The sequence below is a fragment of the Delphinus delphis genome, chromosome 4, assembly GCF_949987515.2.
Source record: "Delphinus delphis chromosome 4, mDelDel1.2, whole genome shotgun sequence".
NCBI classification, from domain to species: Eukaryota; Metazoa; Chordata; class Mammalia; order Artiodactyla; family Delphinidae; genus Delphinus; species Delphinus delphis.
In genome coordinates this window covers 136,801,979-136,821,320 of record NC_082686.1, presented here as the reverse complement: position 1 = coordinate 136,821,320, position 19,342 = coordinate 136,801,979, and the positions used below count along the sequence as shown (strand labels likewise).

Genomic DNA, 19,342 nt, shown 5'->3' with positions numbered 1-19,342 from the left:
TCAATATGTTTTTTTCATGTCTATTTTTTACTGAGCTGTTACGCACCATAGCCTACTCTTTTCACATTTTCTGACTCAGAATTTTTCACTGTTTCAATCACTTTTAGTTGATCCTAAAGTGAATTTTTTTAAAATTAAAAAATAGAACCATCCCATATTACAGGCTGAAGGGACCAGAAATAAAAATAAGTTCAATCGTCCACAATAATGAAGCAAATACTATGGGAAATGAAGACCAGCACTTCACTTCCTTCATAATTTCCACTCATTGCTTCATGAAACTTTTGGTAAGATCAGATACTGAGGGGATAGCAATACGGACTTTGTTCCATCTCTTTTGTTTTCATTAGAAATTTATAAGTTATAAAATTACAATGTAGAAATATACATCTATAAAAATAGGTAGAGCTAAATGGGTAAAGGGAGAAGAGAAAGAATTTGGAACATGTAATGGACCCTTTTGAGAATGTGACTAAAATGATTTATTCTCATCTTGCACACACCTCCACGTAGAGTCAAAAATGGCGCACAAACATTTAGGGAAGCTGAAGCATCGAGGCTAGGAACCTGCACGGCAGAAAGGCCTAGAAGGCTGACTCATTTACTAGCCAGGTACTAGTCTGACTACAAGGCAGCCAGTTTCACCTGGGAAAGAATTCTATGATGTGAACTCTCACCTTGGACTGAGGTCTGGGGGTCCAGCATTGTTCAAAGCTGAAAGTTGCAATTTCAAGTTCTTCTCTTTTCTTTTACCATGGTTAGGGGCGTCGGCTTCCTGTTTGCTTTTGGGGGAATTGGAACTGGAGACTCTGACAGGTGAGTGAAATGGCACTGTTCCCGAGGCCAGCTGCTTCAGGCTTAAGCCGAGATAGCTCTTACTGCTTCCAGGCCTCTTGCTACGGGAAGAGGAAGATCCCCTAGTGTAGATGGGGGAGAGGGATGCAGTCTCCTCCTCCTCCCGGCTCTCTTCCTCTTCCTCGTCTTCCACAATGGATGGGAGTCTCTTCTTGATGCTGCCATTTCCCTTGGGCTCTGGCTAAATCGGAGGATAATATAGATGAGTACAGATTGTGAAGACTTCTTGAGAGGCATATCATTCATGCTGCAGGGCCCATCTGAACAAAGTCAGATCCCCTAGAGCCTTTAAGCCTCACAGATTTTGCTCTTATTTATTCAGCTGTTCAAAGTCTCTCATACTGTCTGGCACAGGGAACGCTACTCAATATTCTGTAATAACCTACATGGGAAAAGAATCTGAAAAAGAATGATTCACTTTGCTGTACACCTGAAACTAACACAACACTGTAAATCAACTATGCTCCAATAAAAATTTTAAACAAAACAGAAATAGACTCACAGACATAGAAAACAAACTTAAGATTACCCAAGGGGAGGGGGGTAGAGGGATAAATTAGGAGTTCGGCATTAAAATATACACACTGCTATATATAAAATAGATAACCAACAAGGACCTCCTATATAGCACAGGGAACTCGATTCAATATCTTGTAATAACTTATAATGGAAGAGAATGTTAAAAAAGGATATATACATATATATATGTATATATATATATATATCTCAATCACTTTACTGTACACCTGAAACTAATACAACATTGTAAATCAACTATATTTCAATAAAAGATGTTAAAAATCTCCCCATTTCTGATCTCAGCTAGGTTTACTCTCTCTGCTTTCCCGGTGTTAGCCCACAGTCCTTCTCTTGGTCTTTTAAACTCTTGGTGGTGAGCTATGTAAAAGGTACATTTGATCAGGTTTGCATTGAGGTTTTAATCAGCCTGTCATTTATAATAGCATATGATGGCATGTTTTTAGGAATAAGACATTTTTTTAATTTTACTGCAAAGTCTTGGGCCTTGATAGTTTATTTAATTTATTTATTTCATTTTTCAGGTATCCTCATCATTTTATTTTTATTGAAGTATTGTTGATATACAATATTATATGTTACAGGTGTACAGTATAGTGATTCACAATTTTTACAGGTTATACTCCATTTATAGATATTATAAAATATTGGCTATATTCCCTGTGTTGTACAACATCTCCCTGTAGCTTATTTTATACCCAGTAGTTTGTACCTCTTACTCCCCTACCTGTATCTTGCCCCTCCCCCTTCCCTCTCCCCACTGATAACCACTAGTTTGTTCTCTGTGTCTGTGAGTCTGCTTCTTTTTGGTTATATTCACTAGTTTGTTGTAGTTTTTAGATTCCACATATAAGTGATCTCATACAGTATTTGTCCTTCTCTGTCTGACTGATTTCACTTAGCATAATTGGGCCTTGATATTTTAAAGTTACAGGGTCCTCAGTGGAACTTTATGTGGAGATCAACCAGCAAAATTATATTATCTTTGAGAATAAAACTCTTTCCTATTTTGGATCATAGATGAACGAAGATCAGAAGTGTCCTCAGCTCTCCTTGTTCTCACAAGTCAGGTGGCAGGAAGTACAGCAAACCATTTGATCCTCTCACCTCGAGAGCCTTAGGAAAGGAAAGGGAGAGTTTTGCAAACTCTCCTGTAGGATTCCTGCCTGGGCTCCTTCAACCTTACAGGCTTAGGAGAAGCAAAGGAGAGGATGGGAAAGGATGAAGGAGGGGATAATGAAGGGGCAGGGCAGACAAGGTAGCAAAGGCTAAGCTGATGGCCCTCAACAGAGTCACTCTAAGAGTATGTGTTTCTTGCTCTGCCCCAGACATGGCCTCCCTGCTCCAAAAAGTCAGTTCATTTTTCTGTGCCTCAGTTTCTTTTGAGGATACAATCATTTATACCTGCTTATCAATAATTCATAATAAAAATAAACTGAAAAGACCTAAGAATACTATTTATATGTCATGAGCTGTCATGGTTATTACTTCATCTCAATAAATAGTTGTTTTATTGGTATATGAATTTTATTGTAACAGTTATAATGATATATATATATATATATGTAACAAAAAAATGAACTTGAATCTGTAGTGACTGACAGGCCCATTCACCCATTTAGTTGAGGCCATAGCTGTAAAATAAAATGATCAGTTCACTTAGGAAGGTTTTTTTTTTGTATTTTAATCATTTGTTAAAATTAATTAATTAATTAATTGGCTTGTTGGGTCTTCAGTTCTGTGCGAGGGCTTTCTCTAGTTGTGGTGAGTGGGAGCCACTCTTCATCGCGGTGCGCGGGCCTCTCACTGTCATGGCCTCTCTTGTTGCGGAGCACAGGCTCCAGAAGTGCAGGCTCAGTAGCTGTGGCTCACGGGCCCAGTTGCTCTGCGGCATGTGGGATCTTCCCAGACCAGGGCTCGAACCCGTGTCCTCTGCATTGGCAGGCGGATTCTCAACCACTGTGCCACCAGGGAAGCCCTGTATTTTAATCTTATGGGTCAAAATTTCTTGAGGAAATGGAATTATTAGACTCATCTTTCCAACTATGTGATTATTTTAATTAATGGTAAAGCTATTAGTTCTTTATTCAAGAGTTATGGTTTTGCTTTTATTTGTTTTTTTTTCTTCACAGCATTTTAAATTCTGTGCTTTTAACAAAAGATGGACCCATGTGGAATTGCAGAGGAACATTTGTATACTAGTATTGTAGAACAGAAAAGTGAGCTCACCCAGCTAAAGATACAACAGGGCGAACTTATCACAGAAATTAAAATCAGTGAGTACATTCTCTAATTGGACTTCTGTTTACATTTGCATTGGCAATTTAACCATTCCTTTGTTTCAAGGAGGCTCCCTTGGCTCTAACAGAATCTTCTGACTAGTAACCTATAAGATGTTTGTACTTCTACAAGTTCATTTAATTTTCACACTTCCATGCTTGGCACCTTGGACAATTTGCTTAGGTACTGACTCTTGTGACTGGGACAGCCAACATGATTTATACCAAGAATTCATTAGCCCGTGGACCATCACTGCAGACAATACTCAAATTTATTATTATTAAATACCCAGCCCCACATGCAGCCTCTGTGCAGGAGGAGTACCTGTTACTTTCTTCAGGCCATTGGTATAGAAACACCCTCCTCCCTGTGTCACTGGATTCACCTGTGTATACATGGCCACAAAATTCAACCACAGATCTTTTCCTTCTCTCTGACCCATCTCTTCCTTTCCCTCTCATCTTTCTCATGAATGCTCCCATGAGGGCAATGAGGTTTTATCCCCACAGTCAAAGGAGTCTCTAATTTTGCTTGTGACATCTTGCTGGGATGGTCATTTCAAACTCACGAATGAGTCTTGACTAAACGTGTCTTGACTAAAAGGAAAGCAGAATAAAGTCTAGTGGTGGAATGCATGTGTTTTTGATCACACAGTCTTAAAAGTCCTGTGACTTACTAGCTATAACCTTGGTCAGGTAATGTTATTATTTAAAGCCTTGGTTTCCTCACCTGTAAATTGGCAATAATGTGAGGAAAAAATTAGGTATTAGATAATGGTAGTTACACCCTTAGTGATATGCACTGAATGTGCTTAATTAAATGCTTACCCTTGTGATGATGGTGATGATCATGAAGAAAAAGAAAACAAAATTTACATCAGGGCAGGTCCTACAGATAATGTTGTGATATTTTACATAATCTCCCCTTTTTTCTTAGTTAACAGAACTCTTAGCAATGCACCTTGCCCAAAGATCACCTTTTTCGGACCCCTTGCCACTTGGTTTGGCCATAAGGCCAAATTCTAGGATAATAGTATGCCAGTAGACAGGTTATAGGGAAATTTTAGGAAGGCTCCTAGAAGGAGGGGAGCATCTATCTTGCTCTTTTACTTTGCTTTAGTTTCTAGTCTGGAACACTGATGAAATGAATGGATCTCCAGCAGCCATCTGAGAGAATGAGGAGAAGGAAGGCATATGTTGAGGATCATGAAGCAGAAAGAGGAAATCTCCAGGCCTACTGACACTGTTATATTGCTCACCTCCGGCCTTGTCCATGAGAGAGAAATAAATATCTATTGTATTGAAACCCCTGTTATTCTGGTAGTTTTGATACTGCAAATGAACTTCAGCCTTAATTATACAGATTTTGCTTTTGAAAGTTAAGGATGGTGTATTCTTGGAAGGGATGTTCATTTTCAGAGCGCTATGGTGGGGTGAGGAATTCAGATGGGAAAATCCAAAAGGAGGCTAAATTTCTTTTCATGAGAAAGAGAATATGGGAAAGGTCTGGCGGAAAAGAGGTAATGAGGAAAGGATGCCTGTTGAGAGAGTTTAAATGTAATGAGAGTTTTGCTAGTTCCTGAAGAGGGATTTCGCAGAGATGAGAGAGAAAAGACAACTAGTGGCAGGGAGGAACTTGGTTGATAGCACTGAGATGTTTTAAGAGCTTTAAAAATGTTTCTCAATAGCAATTCTGTTTGCTTCCCACCCCCAACCATCTTCGGTCCATTAACAACGTCTTTGTAACGTGCTGTGTAATTGGATTTATTTGTGCACCTCTGTATGCATGTGTATGTGTGTGTGTATGCACGTGTGTGAAAGTTGGGGGGTTCTGCTTCAAGAGGGTACAGATCAAGAAAAGGAGCTGTTTACAGTGTTTCTTTCATGGGATTATTGGTAATAAAGGTCTAGGTAATAAATCGGACAAGTTACTGTTTTGGGGGAAAGTTTTCTGTGAAATTGGAGGGTTCTTAAAAGTTGGGACTGATTTAAAAGCTCAATTCTTCTAAGATCAATACCCCAGGACTTCGTTACTCTGGGCAGGTTTTGGTGACAAACTATGTTTTAACAATAGCTCTAAGATCCTTAAATAGATACACGAGTTTCAATCTTTCTCTATTCCCAAACTCATGAAAGTCATTGCCACGTCTCTCTCAAGTGCTTTAGGGGAAGTCAAAAATGAATACACTACACCCTCAAGGGGGAGACAGATTTGTTGGAAATCCCACAAATTTTAGATAAATATTTTGCTCTTTGGCAAAAAGCCATACCTGTGAGACCGTAGATTTGTTCGATAATCTTGATATCACCTGAAAGAACAAACAAACAAAGTTGTAACAATCATTTACACCTTCTCGGTGGTTTGGGACTGAGTGAAATGGAGGCAGGGAAAGAGATGAAAGTTCAGAGGCTGTGGGGGGGAGATGGGCCACCTGCATGGGCCAGAGAAGAGGAAATACCTCCTGAGAGATGCTGGGAGCATCTCCCACACCTCACCCTCTAGGAGCTCTACTGACCAGAGTGTGTAATAAAGAAAAGGGAGCAGCAAATTGACTGTCTAGTACAGGACACCACACCCAGGAAATAGAGGTCAAAATAGTACACTCATTGGATACATTTTCCATCTTGATGCTTTATTTGCTCTCTTTTTGTTTTCCATCTCCCTTATTCCTCTTTCTTGCCCTTTTGCTAAATTATCTTATCTTCCATGATTTTTCTCTCCGGCTCTGTGAAAAAAAGAAATCGTGGAGGCGTTTCTTATTTAATCTCATTTCTTTCTATTTATTCACCTCCCCTTTTTCTTTGGATACGGGTGGGGGTGATGAATCCTCTCTGTCCCATTTGTTTTACTCGCTATGATGTTCCCTGTGGACTAGGATTAAGTTCACTGCGGATACTAATTTTCAATTTAAGTGATTTTAAGATCCAATTGATTGTAAAAAAGAAAAAAAATTCTGTCAATCAAATTGTGACATGCCATCAGTTATAAGACTGATCCCAATTTCAGAGATGGTGAAATGTGAAAAACAAATGTGTAACATAGAATCACTTAAGTTCAAAACACATCTTGCCTAAAATCAAACTGTGGTACCGTGGAGGAGTATCTTAAAAAACATGCACCTTCCAGGACGTACAAACAAGCTCTGGAAATTATAACATATCCGGGAAATATGCTTCAGGTCTCATCCACATTGTTTTTCGCTCAAATATACTTCTCTCATTTTAAAGTGGTAATAGATGTTATAAATTAACATAATTTTATTCCCATGAAAAAAAAAACTTGCACTTGAAAATGACCTGCCTGGTAAGTGAGACATATTTGGTAATTCTGTCAACCCCCCGCCCCGACTGTTTTTTTTTCTAGATGATTAGGGAAATAGATCTGCTATTATTTATACAAATGCCAGCATCATTATTGCTGTGCAAATATACGTTTCATCAATGTTTAATTTTATCAAAGCAGTCAACCCATTCTACATCTGTTTAGTTGCCTAAATATGCATTGATCAGTAGCACTGAAGACATACGTTTTGCAATAATTCCCTAAATGGTGACAAGTAAAACAGCTGAATAATTAAAAATGTGGAAAATAAAACAAAATTACAATGTCGTTGCTACTGTGGTAGACATAAAAAATGGGTTTTTGAAAAGCTTTTCAGTTACAGCTTGGATGAAAGAAAGAATTGCCCTGGGATTCAGGAAGCCTGAACATCTCCAGGTCAGAGATGCTGTCTAAGGGATAAGAGAAAGGCACTGGCCTTAGCACTTGCTGATTTGGGTGTGACTCCCAACCCCCATGGTTTCCTACTAATATGAGTTCTGTCGAGTTGCTGAACTCCAAGAATGTTTTTCTGTATCAGTGCTTCTCAAACTTGCAGGTTCTGATTCAGGAAGTCTGGGTGGAGCCTGAGACTCCGCATTCCAATGACGTCCCAGGTAATGTGGACCTTGCTGGCCCGTGGGGTACACTTTGAGTAGTGAGATCTTATAACCAACGTCATTGTTATTATCATCCTATCAGCTGTCGATTCACTAAGTATTTACTGTGATGAGCACCCTGGTAAATGCTCCCCAGCCATGACCTCCAGTAATTTTCATTACAAATCCTATGAGGTAAGTGTCCATTATGTAGCCAGCACTACGGTGATAGGCTCTCTGAATAAATCATTTAATTCACATATGGTATTAATCACATGTGTTTTATTTTATTAAAAAAATGTTTTTTAAATCACAGAAAACTCAGATTTAAAAACACTCAGCCTACATGGAATAAGTTCACTTAGCAGTTGCTGTGGCTCATTTCACTTATAAGAGGCAAATATTTTTAAAGTACTCAACAGCAGCAGTGAAAGCCCTCTCTCACCCTGATAGGAATGGATTTGTTATAGTTCTGCTAAATAGAATTAACCATCCTTGGAAAGATTTCAATCCAGTACTGAATTGTTTATGAAATGCCCTGTTATCTATTGTAATGTATTGTAAGTAGTCGAATTCTGTATATACTGCTATTTTCTGTGTCTGTTCATTGTTGTGAGCTTATGTATGTTAGTGAAATAAATTTTCGGCTTTCATGTGGTTTCCTTAACATTTATAAATATACGTATTAAGATATTTTCCCCCTCTTACAGGAGAATAACAAACTTGGTGATGTTTTCCTTTCTGATGCAGCCCAAAAACCCTAGCTGTTCTGAAAAGGTTGGTGCATGCTGTTAAGATAGAATGAAATTACTCTTTTCATCTCTGAAGCGAAACACCCCTCTGCCATTCCCCTTCAAAACCACAGGTTTTTACTTGATATTCACAACTTTTGCCCCACCATCAGTCAGTAATTTTCCAGGTGCCTTTAGTTTTAGACATTATAGAACTTAGATACTGAGTCAAGAAGATTGATAAAATATAAAACATTTTCTGCTTAGCCACATTTGTAGGCAAGCATTTTCAGTGCCTATGTTCTGAGGAAGTCCATTATATCACATGTATTTTAAAAAGAATACTCTGATAGATGCATTCTGTTGACTGATACTTCAGGCTAATCCAGATTCTGCCAAGTGTAGAGAATATTAGTTTAATGGAAACCCAGTATTTTCAAGCTAGAAGTGACCCTAAAGAGTCTCTGCTACAATGGTTTGTACACCTGGCAGACAATAGGATGCTTTGAGAAGTGTTCCTTTAAAAAATCAGGTTACAGAGTACCAGTTCCAATGAATCTCTTTCAGTTGGTGATGGGTGTGGGTCTCAGGTCTCCAGGTCAGGTTTGAAACCACTGAATTAGTCCAACTCCCTAACTAGAGATGTGGAAACAGTGGCCCAGGAAGATGAGATGACTTGCCCAATTCATGCAACAAGTTAGTGGCAAAACTTTTTCCCCAGAAGCCGTGCCTCCTGACTCTCAGTGTACCTTCCATAGAATCATGAGTTTTCTCAGATACCTCTTCCAATGGTTAATGCTGTTTCTTGGGCTGAAAGAAAAAATGCCTGACATACTATGGCATTTAATCTGGTTTGATGGTTGTCACAAATCTGACCCCCCAAACTCATGAGGCTAAGTTACCCAAACACCTCGTAAACCTTTTCTGAGTCACAGATCTTTCAGGAAATCGGATGAATTCTAGGCATTCTTTCCCCAGCGGGGAGAAACATGGATACAGCCTTTGGATAGAAAATATTTATTGTTCCAGCCACTAGAAGACTCAACGGTTTTGAAAGTTTTGAGGAAGGCAGCTTTCCCATTTTGAATCCCTCCTACACGGAGTTTTTATACCTTTTAGATAATAAGAAGAACTGTTGGTGATCTCTAATGGGAATAATTAGGAAAAAAAGAAAGACTGGAGTCATAGAGGTTGGGAAGATAAAAGGGAAGTAAGTCAGACACAAGAGCAGGAAATGAGGTCGCTGCAATAAAGTTTTGAGAGAGATCAAGAAGGGCAAGGGTCAACCCATTCACATCTTGGGATTGTGCCCTTCATTCCATCAGGATGGAAGAAGCCCAATGTGGGCAGAAGGGCTGAGGACACCGCCTGGCACAAAGTTATGACCAGATGTAAGGCGTCATAACCTTGAAGACTGGGAAAGAAACATTCTCAGCTTTGGTGCATTGGTTTTAAAAGTTTTTGTGTAGCTGTTCTTCTCCTTTTCCCCCATCCTAACCACCCACATTACTCTATCACTCTGTGAGTCCAGTGGGAACTTGAGAGAGAGGACTTTTTTTTGTATTTTAGGTTTAATGTTCTTAATTGTATTGCTTTTGGCTGAGACTTTACATCTCTCAATAACATGTTATACCCTACTATTTCTTTTTTTCTAAAAAAACTTTTAATCTTATATTGGAGTATAGGTGATTAACAATGTGGTGTTAGTTTCAGGTGTACAGCAAGTGATTCAATTATACATATACATATATCTATTCTTTATCAAATTCTTTTCCTATTTAGGTTGTTACATAATATTGAGCAGAGTTCCCTGTGCTATACAGTAGGTCCTTGTTGGTTATCTATTTTAAATACAGCACTGTGTACATGTCAATCCCATAATCCCTAGCTATCCCCCCCCTTCTACCCTGGTAACCATAAGTTCGTGAGACAGGACTCTTAAATTGGAAAAATACTGCTCACTGGCATCGAGGACCAGAGAGGAAAAATGGTCTCTTAGTCCTCATATAATTTGCTGCCAAAAAAAGCAAAACAAATACACAATTTTTTTAACTGTGTAAAGAAGGTCCCAAGTTTTACTATTGAGCTTGAATTGCAAATGGAAATCAAATATACTAAAATTAATAGTCATTTTAGATGTGACACGTGCCATTGCGTTCTTGAATGTTGTCTCTTTTATTGAATGAAGACCCTTTTATAGGCGCTTTCATAGGCTCATACCTGATCTTGGCCATTCAACTCATTTTTCCCCTTAAGTTCTTAAATTTCCTGATAGTAAATTATCCTGATATTAGAATTTTTCTTTAATATTTTTATTGGGGTATAATTGCTTTACAATGGTTAGTTTCTGCTTTATAACACAGTGAATCAGCTATACGTATACATATATCCCCATATCTCTTCCCTCTTGCATCTCCCTCCCTCCCACTCTCCCTATCCCACCCCACTAGGTGGTCACAAAGCACCGAGCTGATCTCCCTGTGCTATGCGGCTGTTTCCCACTAGCTATCTATTTCACGTTTGGTAGTGTATATATGTCCATGCCACTTGCTCACTTCGTCCCAGCTTAATCTTCCCTGATATTAGAATTTTTATGAATTCTTTTAGTTGGGAAGGGAGCTCTTTGATTTCTTTTATCTATTCCTTCCACCCATTAAAATCCCTCTGCGTTCTGAGAGATGGCGGGGTGTGAGGCCCCGCCTTGCACGGGAGGCTAAAAGGCCACCTCTAGAAGGAACGTGAGTGGTTTCTCAGCAGCGATGAGGCATTACCAACAACTTCTCCTTACTCTCAAGCTCTTTTCAAGAGGCCGAACCACTAAGAAATTGACCACTGTGAGGCAGGAAGGAAGCAAAGATGAGTGGAACCCACCACAAAGACCCAGGACTCCTAACAGTAACCCAGGGGGCCAGTGGCCCAAGGAAGGTAGGAAATCTATTTCCATTGTCTACTTGGCCCACAGGTAGGATTTATAAGCCCCTGTGTGGTCTGCAAATGACCTCTCAAGTATGGAATCTCATAAGACACGAAAGTGCCCTGGTGAGAATGTTATCTGCAGCTGATTGCTCAATGGGGAGATGAGATGTGAATTACAAGGCTCTTCTCTCCGACTGATTCATGACATTCTCTGCCTTGTTAATAATGCCACACTGATTAAGTCACAGAGCAGATTGAAGGACCGTGCGTCCCCGTTCAGAAACAGGGATTATCACGGATTTTATCTTGTTCACGGGACAGCAATATTACCAGCACTGGCGGTTGTTTGGGATAAAGAGAATATGAATGAAGGGTACTTGCAAATAACCCCATAATTCTCATAGTTAAAATGTCCACTCTTACAAAAATCATAAATAATTGTCAAATCTGCAGGTCTAATTTCCTCATCTGCTTCTTTCTCTTGCAGACTCAAGCAGAGGGGCCAACAAGCAGTGAATGACACCCATGGCAGGTGGCAGATGGGAGGAATTAGAAACCTCTGGAGAAAGGATAGGCTTTGAATAGGGAGCATTCGTCTTCAACTTAACATGTCTGAGAGGTCACCACCACCTAATCTAAAGAAGAGATTTTAGAGGCTGGTCTGAATCCCTAAGTGGGTAATACAGTTTCTATTATGTTTTCTTTGCTTGTTCTGTAATTTAGAAACAGAAATGAGATTTTAATGAAAAGACTAATGATTTTGACATTTCCCAATTTCACCCGGGGCCTTGAGGTCAAGACAAACTATTAAGACTTGGAGAATTCTCTTCCCCTGGGTAATTGCTATTGCTCCTGGTGTGGGAAATATGTCAAGTAAGTGAGTCTTGAATTTAGTGCTTACTGATGTCCAGAGCTAGAGAATCAGCTCCTACAGTGTAGGAAGCAGCACAAAAACTCTTCACTGATGAAAGGTCTGTGTGTGGGGAATGGGATCCATTTAGGAGGTAGTATAGCAGGGGGGTTAAGAGCTGGAATTGCCCTAGTCTTGTCACTTATTAGCTATGTAACCTTGGGAAGCATATTAATTGTAATAGAATAAGTAATGCTTAGGTAACAAATAATGTGCTAACTTTCAATGGCTTAACACAAATGAATTTTGTGTCTCACTCTTTCTCTCAAAAATGATGCTAATAACTAAACTTGTAAAGATTAAATGAAATACGTACCTGTAAACTGAACCAATCTTGGAGACCAGACTGGCCACATCTGATGTAGTGTCACATTAACAGAAATGTAGCACAGCAACCAAAAGTAATTAAAAAATAGTTCTAATCTTTTGGTCCACATCTTTCAAGAACCTTAGAGGCAATACGGTGATACACCACAGGAAGACTTTTGTAAAATGATCCCTCCTTTTCTATTCCATTCGTGATAACAATGGTGCTTCTCCAAATTCTCTGACTGAAACTCTCCCCCTGGGTCCCTTCTGTTCTCTTCTGCTTCCCTCTGGCCATCGTGTCCGGCATTCCTGCCAGAGGTGGCCGCTAGGTGGTGCCATGCTTTCCAGGCCTCTCGTTTCTCCAAGGAAAGAAGGCATTTGGAGCCTGCTGGGAAGTGTACATCTCTTATCACTTCAACTTAATGATCCACAAGGAATTCTCACCTAGAGTTTATGGTGAAAAAAGTTCTCACATTGTTGCATTTGGAAAGCATTTGGTCCAGTGTCTGGCATAAAGCTAATTCCTGTTAATAAGTGGTAATTGTATTATTATTGATACATTGGTTATGAAGAAGACTTTTCTTTGAATTGAGCTGGTGAGGAATAGGGCATTATTCCTCAGAATATGAATTTGAATTGAGCTGGTGAGGAATAGGGCATTATTCCTAGGGCATTATTCCTCAGTGATGCAGAGTTAAACATTCACACAGCTGGGTTTGTCCAACTTAAAAACTAACATATATATATATATATTATATACACACATGTATAGCACTTCTTAACAAGGAGGCCATTAAACTTCTTAAACACAAGTTTCCCCCAAATTGTATATATTGTCAATGTCTTATTGACTATATTCATACCTGTGGAAAATTTGAAAATGCATCATTTTACTCAAGTGAAGCAGATAATTGGGTTGAGAGAGAAACGAATAGAATGTCAAGCTATTACTTTTTATAAAGTATTCCACCCACTACTGTGCAAAGAAAAGTATGTATGTTTTTGCGGCATGGGATGACAGCCCTTCTAAACACAATTTTAACTTCCTTTCTTTGAATTCAAATGTATGAATTACAAGACTTTGGAATTAAAAGAAAACCCAAAAGAGTCCCTTAATATTTATGTAAAAACTTGGAAACATGGGATGATTTTGAGGGAGAGAGTTATTTACAAATATGTAGTTCATATTATCCTAGAAAGAAAAGGGAAGGAAATACACACTATTGTGTGAAGAAAACTAACTAGAAATCTCTCAGCAATGACACACACTTTTAAAGATTTCAGGCTTAAGGAGCTATGCACCAAATCAGTGATTTGGGAGTTCAGCAGGGTAATCAGTGCTAGAAGAATTTACACAGTTTAAACTCATTATGTGGAGCCCCCCCCCCCCCCTCGCCAATGACCAGCTTCTGATTAGGGTACAATGGCTCCTGGTTAGCCTGTAAAACCCGCTACTATGTAGTTGTAAGGAAACACAATAGCTGGTTTCATAAGATTTTCAGGATACACGCTGAGTACTCTGGTTCCAAACCAGGTTGGTGAACAAAGATGCTGAATTTGGAGTGAGAAGTTTTTGCATCACAGTTCCCGACGGCACTTCTAAACTTAATGCGAAATGCCTGATTTGCTGCCTAGGAAGACCATTGTCAACTATATACTGTAACAGAAAAGTTGAACAGCCCTGTCTGTAGAAGACAGTGTTTGAACCAGCAAACTGAAATGAACTACTTTGTGTACTTGAACCATAGTGCCTTGGGCAAGCTCACTCAGCTTCAGAAAATAAGAAGAGGTCTATAGAGGACCACAATAGTGAGGCCATAGGCAGCTTCTAACGACCAAATGCATACATTTTTTTGCCATTCATTTTTTAATGAAAGAAATCTTTGAAACTTAAGCAAGATGAATATTGTTCATCACAGCATTCACACCTTTAGCAAACACTCAACAATTTCTAGGTGAGGAAGAAAGTCTCGCAGTTAGTAGATGTGAGGCCAAGATTCTAAAGTTAGGGTTTTCCTCCTGCACTGTTGGTGGGAATGTAAATTGGTGCAGTCACTATGGAGAAGAGTTTGGATGTTCCTTAGAAAACTAAAACTAGAGCTATCATATGATCCAGCAATCCCACTCCTGGGCATATATCCAGAGAAAATAATGATTCGAAAAAATACATGCACCCCAGTGTTCCTTGCAGCACTATTTACAATAGCCAGGATGTGGAAGCAACCTAAATTTCCATTGACAGATGAATGGATAAAGAAGATGTGGTACATATATACAATGGAATATTACTCAGCCATAAAAAAAGAACGAAATAATGCCATTTGCAGTGACATGGATGGACCTAGAGATTGTCATACTGAGTGAAGCAAGTTAGACAGAGAAAGACAAACATCGTATGATATTGCTTATATGTGGAATCTAAAAAAAATGGTAAAAATGAATTTATTTACAAAACAGAAATAAGAGTCATAGGTGTAGAAAACAAACTTATGGTTACCAAAGGGGAAAGGTGGTGGAGGGATAAATTGGGAGATTGGGATTGACACATACACACTACTATATATAAAACAGATAACTAATAAGGACCTACTGTATAGCGCAGGGAACTCTACTCAATACCCTGTAATGACCTATATGGGAAAAGAATCTAAAAAAGAGTGGATATATGTATATGTATAACTGATTCACTTTGCTGTGCAGCAGAAACTAACACAACATTGTAAATCAACTATCCTCCAATAAAAATTAATTTAAAAAATAAAGTTAGGGTTTTGTTGCACAAAGGTGATGTGTGGAGCAAAATAAAGAAGGTATATTGACTAATTACACATAGACTAAAAACAAGTCTTCGTGAGAATTCACAATGGACTTCCAAGCCACTGAAATTTCGGAAGAAATGTGTCTGGTTTGGCATTTTGATCCCCCAGTGGTGCTCTAGGAAGTTCCCAGATCAAAAATTGTCATTGATTAAAAAAATGCCTGATCATATTTTAAAAATATGTCGTTCCTTTCTCTGGGTCTCTTTTCTAATAACATTCTCACCCAGAGCATGCTTCCTGTGGGGGAAATCACTTTCCAGTTATACAGTAGTGGGCATTTTCGATTTCTTTTCTTACGAAAATTTATATTTTGAGACTGAGCTTTCATCAGAGGATAGACTTTTCCTCAAGCTTTAATATAATCAGTGAGGGGACTTCCCTGGTGGCACAGCGGTTAAGACTCCACACTCCCAATGCAGGGGGCCTGGATTCTATCCCTGGTCAGGGAACTAGATCCCACATGCATGCCACAACCAAGATCCTGCACGTGGCAACGAAGATCCCACGTGCCACAACTAAGACCCGATGCAGCCAAATAAATAAATATTTTTAAAAGTTCTATAAAAAAATAAACATTGAGGAATTTAGGGGAGAGGTTCATGGGGAAAGGGGAGGCAAGGAGCTCTTTCTTGAAATTATCTTATGTGGACCAGCTTTAAGAGTTATCACATGGCAACCTAGTCACAAAGAGACCATTTCAAATTTGGGGGAAAATCACAGTGATATCCATTGAGAACTCCTCTTCATAAAAATGTGAACAGTGAGTAAGGCGGATTCATTTAGAATGGGCAGAACTTCTCATAGTGGGGTCTTTCTGAATTCACAGAACTATCTAACTGTTACTTATAGATTCGTACAAAGACATCATTCTTTTTGTTACACACAGGAAACGTATACATACAATACTCTTCAGAACAAACTTTGTCCCCTAAGTTTTTCTTTTTCTTTTTTTTTTTTCTGGCCGTGTGGCTTGCAGGATCTTAGTTCCCCGACCAGGGGTTGAACCCAGGCCCACGTGTGTGAAAGCGTGGAGTCCTAACCACTGGACCACCAGGGAATTCCCTCCCCCAAGTTTTAAGACAATTATTTCTATGATTGCAGAATATGCACAAGTGAGTCTACGGGAAGGATGAGGCTTTCATAGCTATTTACACAAATTTGTGCAAGCCAATTCTGCCCCTTCAGGTTTCCCATCTCCCGCGTCAAACTGTGCTTGTCAGGTTGTTTCTTTAGGGGTTGCAAGAAATTGGACATGTTGGTTCTTTGAAGGAACAATTCTGCCCTTAGTTGGACTGTGAAGGCACACCACCTTTAGGGAATAAAGATGCTTCCAAAATAAGGTCATTTGGAGTCTCACCGAGGGAGTCCTATTTTCCCCATAAATTTCCATTAGATCCTCAGGAGGTGTAACTTCTACTCGGCACTGGCCCTAAATTATTGTTGTTGAGACTCTGTTCCTCCTCTCACTCTTCCCTTTCTGTTAATTCACTCAGAATTTCTAAACGAACACTGACTTTTACTTGGGGATGTCCCATTAAAGTGACCTTGTGGTAACTTATTTAGAAGAACCGAAGAAATATTTTAAGGTATGTCACCTATAAATTGGCACTTGCCATCCTCCTCTACAAGGATCAAATCATGAGCCACTGCAGCTGCTGACCTTCAACACCCCCTGAAAGGAGACCAGGGTGGAGATCGGGAAGGAGGCACTCGATGCTCTGGGAAAAACTGGCAGAGCAGGTCTTCCAGGTAGTTAGATATTTTCAGAAGACAATTTTATGAGCCCAATTCTTGCATCTCCTCGTACCTAGAAAAGCACTAAAATCCTTCATGGTGATGTCCACTCCTCGTGAGTAGCAGTAACCTTCATGAGACTAACAGAAACCTTCTGCAAAAAATATGTGCTTGATTGCATGTACTCCCCCTTCACCAGAATCACATCTATACTGACCTTCCCCCCTACCTCTCTGGAGCAGTTTCTCAGAGCTCTCTGAAAGGCTGTCTCCTGGGCTATAGGCCTCATTTTGCCCCAAATAAAACTTAACTCACAACTCTCACGTTGTGCATTTTTTTTTCAGTCGACAGTTACGAATACCCTTTGATTTATCGATGAATTTGGTAGATTCATACTCTTACATGCCAGGCTTCCTTAAAATGATGGCTCACTCATCTATCCAGCAAGCTGCCTTCATTTTCCACTCCTCACATTTTCCTCAAAATACTAAGCGATGTCACGTGTGCCAATTCTGTCTTTTCTGAAGAACAAATTCTGATTTAAAGGCAAAATAAAAACACTGTAGTAAACTAAAACACACACAGAGCAGAAGCACAGTTTAGTTTGGTTACATACCTTTCTCAGTGTTTGAAAGCTTTCTTAAACTGGAGTTAAAAAATAATGGAAAAATAACGTTCGAAGGGCCTGTGGCTCGGACGCGTTGGTTGTTCACGAGTTGCATCCTCGTAGACGCACAGCTTGATGAGGTTTCCCAGACTGCTTGCACTTAGGTAGACCCATATGACTGGCTGTGCCAGTGGCATGTGAGCAGAGATATAGGTCTGGCCCCTGAGTGGTGCAGACAAAGCCTCTGCATCCTCTCTCTCTCAGCTGGTTGGCTGTTGAGGTACCAAGTCTCCAGTGGAGGACTCTGAGTTCCAGAGGATGCTGAGACCTCAAGGATAATGGTGCCACCAAACAGAGGAAGCCTGGATCCCTGAGCTGCCCTGGGAAAAGCCACCACCTGCCCACCACCTGTACATTGTGATGTGAATGGCACATGCCCTGTAGGTCTTATTCTACGTACTGTATCAGATCACGGAGACTTGGGGATGTTTGTTACAGCATTCAGCCTGACCCAACTGATACAGTTTCTTCGAGATCACCCAGGCCAGAGATGAGGGACTGGAGGAAAGCACTGAAGGAAAGCAACTTTACTCCAAGCCACTCAACTTGTATGTGTACTGACTCTATTACCTACCATTCACCACTCTTTTTGACAGAAGCCTGTTTTGGTAATTCTGGTATTTTCCCATATATGATGCTAACACTCTGTACCATCAAGAAAAAAGGGTGACTAATAGCCTCAAAGGAAAAATGTAAACTGTATAACCTAGAATATAAATACACTTCGTTAGCACTAGTCAGACTTGGGGCTATTTATGAATGCTGGCAAAATGCGGTGACACAGATCGGTCACCATGTGCTCTGCTTAATCTTCAGGGTGGAAAATATAAGTGGGATTACCACATCACAAAAGCCTAGCAACTTGCAGATGTTCATCTCAGAATTTTCCTGAATCATTTTCCTCAGTGACGTGGAAACCAAATCCTTTAAGTCCCAATTCATTTGACAGAAATGCATCTCCCTGTGTCCCTCCACCTGCATCGAGTTATTATTACTGCATGCTGGCCTTCCAGTTCGTAATTTCAAGGCACTTCCATCTTCCCCCTAACTTGGCATCTTGTTTACTTCATATTTCTAACTATTTGGCTACTGTTAACTCTAGCCGAAGCTGCCGCTCTTCTGGCATTGCAGATTGCTGGGTTTAAACGGTGTGTTTATGGATGCCTTGAATCTGAGGAAACCGGAGGCCTCCAGGTCTGCCTGATGTGTAAGCAGACTGTGTCCGCCATATGCTTTCCTCTCTGCGGTCTCCGTCCTGTTGGGGAACTTCACAAGAAAAGCACTGTAAAGATGTTTACCATGGGATTTTGTAATTTGCTTTTAATTTTAAGTTAATTTCCACTGACTTAGCTCACTTACAACAGCTTTAATCAGACCACCCACTGACTCCGTACTGTAACAGTTGAATCTGGGTTGGGGATTACAGGGATGTATCCGTGGGGCTAGTGTGAAGAAATGTCGCACAGCCCCAAGGATGAGCTGTGAAACATGATCAGACTGGCATAGCCCAAACGGTGAAATAGTTACTGCAGTAAAATATTCAAGGTTATTCTAACAAGTTCCAGGAGATCAAATTCTTGAACAACAACAAAAAAAAAAACCCAGAGTAAAGTTACGTTTTTAAAAAGTCCTAACCTGTCCACAGGAAGAGTATTTGTAGGCTGATT

General features: G+C 39.8%; 1 protein-coding gene across 1 annotated transcript in view; it reads right to left on the bottom strand.

Annotated features, from left to right (window-relative positions):
• KCNH8 (potassium voltage-gated channel subfamily H member 8) overlaps positions 1-19,342 on the bottom strand; it is a 385,437-nt gene that overhangs the window by 32,644 nt on the left and 333,451 nt on the right. Inside the window, exons 12-13 of the mRNA XM_060010106.1 lie at positions 5,942-5,980; positions 678-1,036 (exon numbers count right to left, since the gene is read on the bottom strand). Coding sequence (XP_059866089.1) covers positions 678-1,036; positions 5,942-5,980 — 398 coding nt within the window. The remainder of the gene's footprint in view (positions 1-677; positions 1,037-5,941; positions 5,981-19,342) is intronic.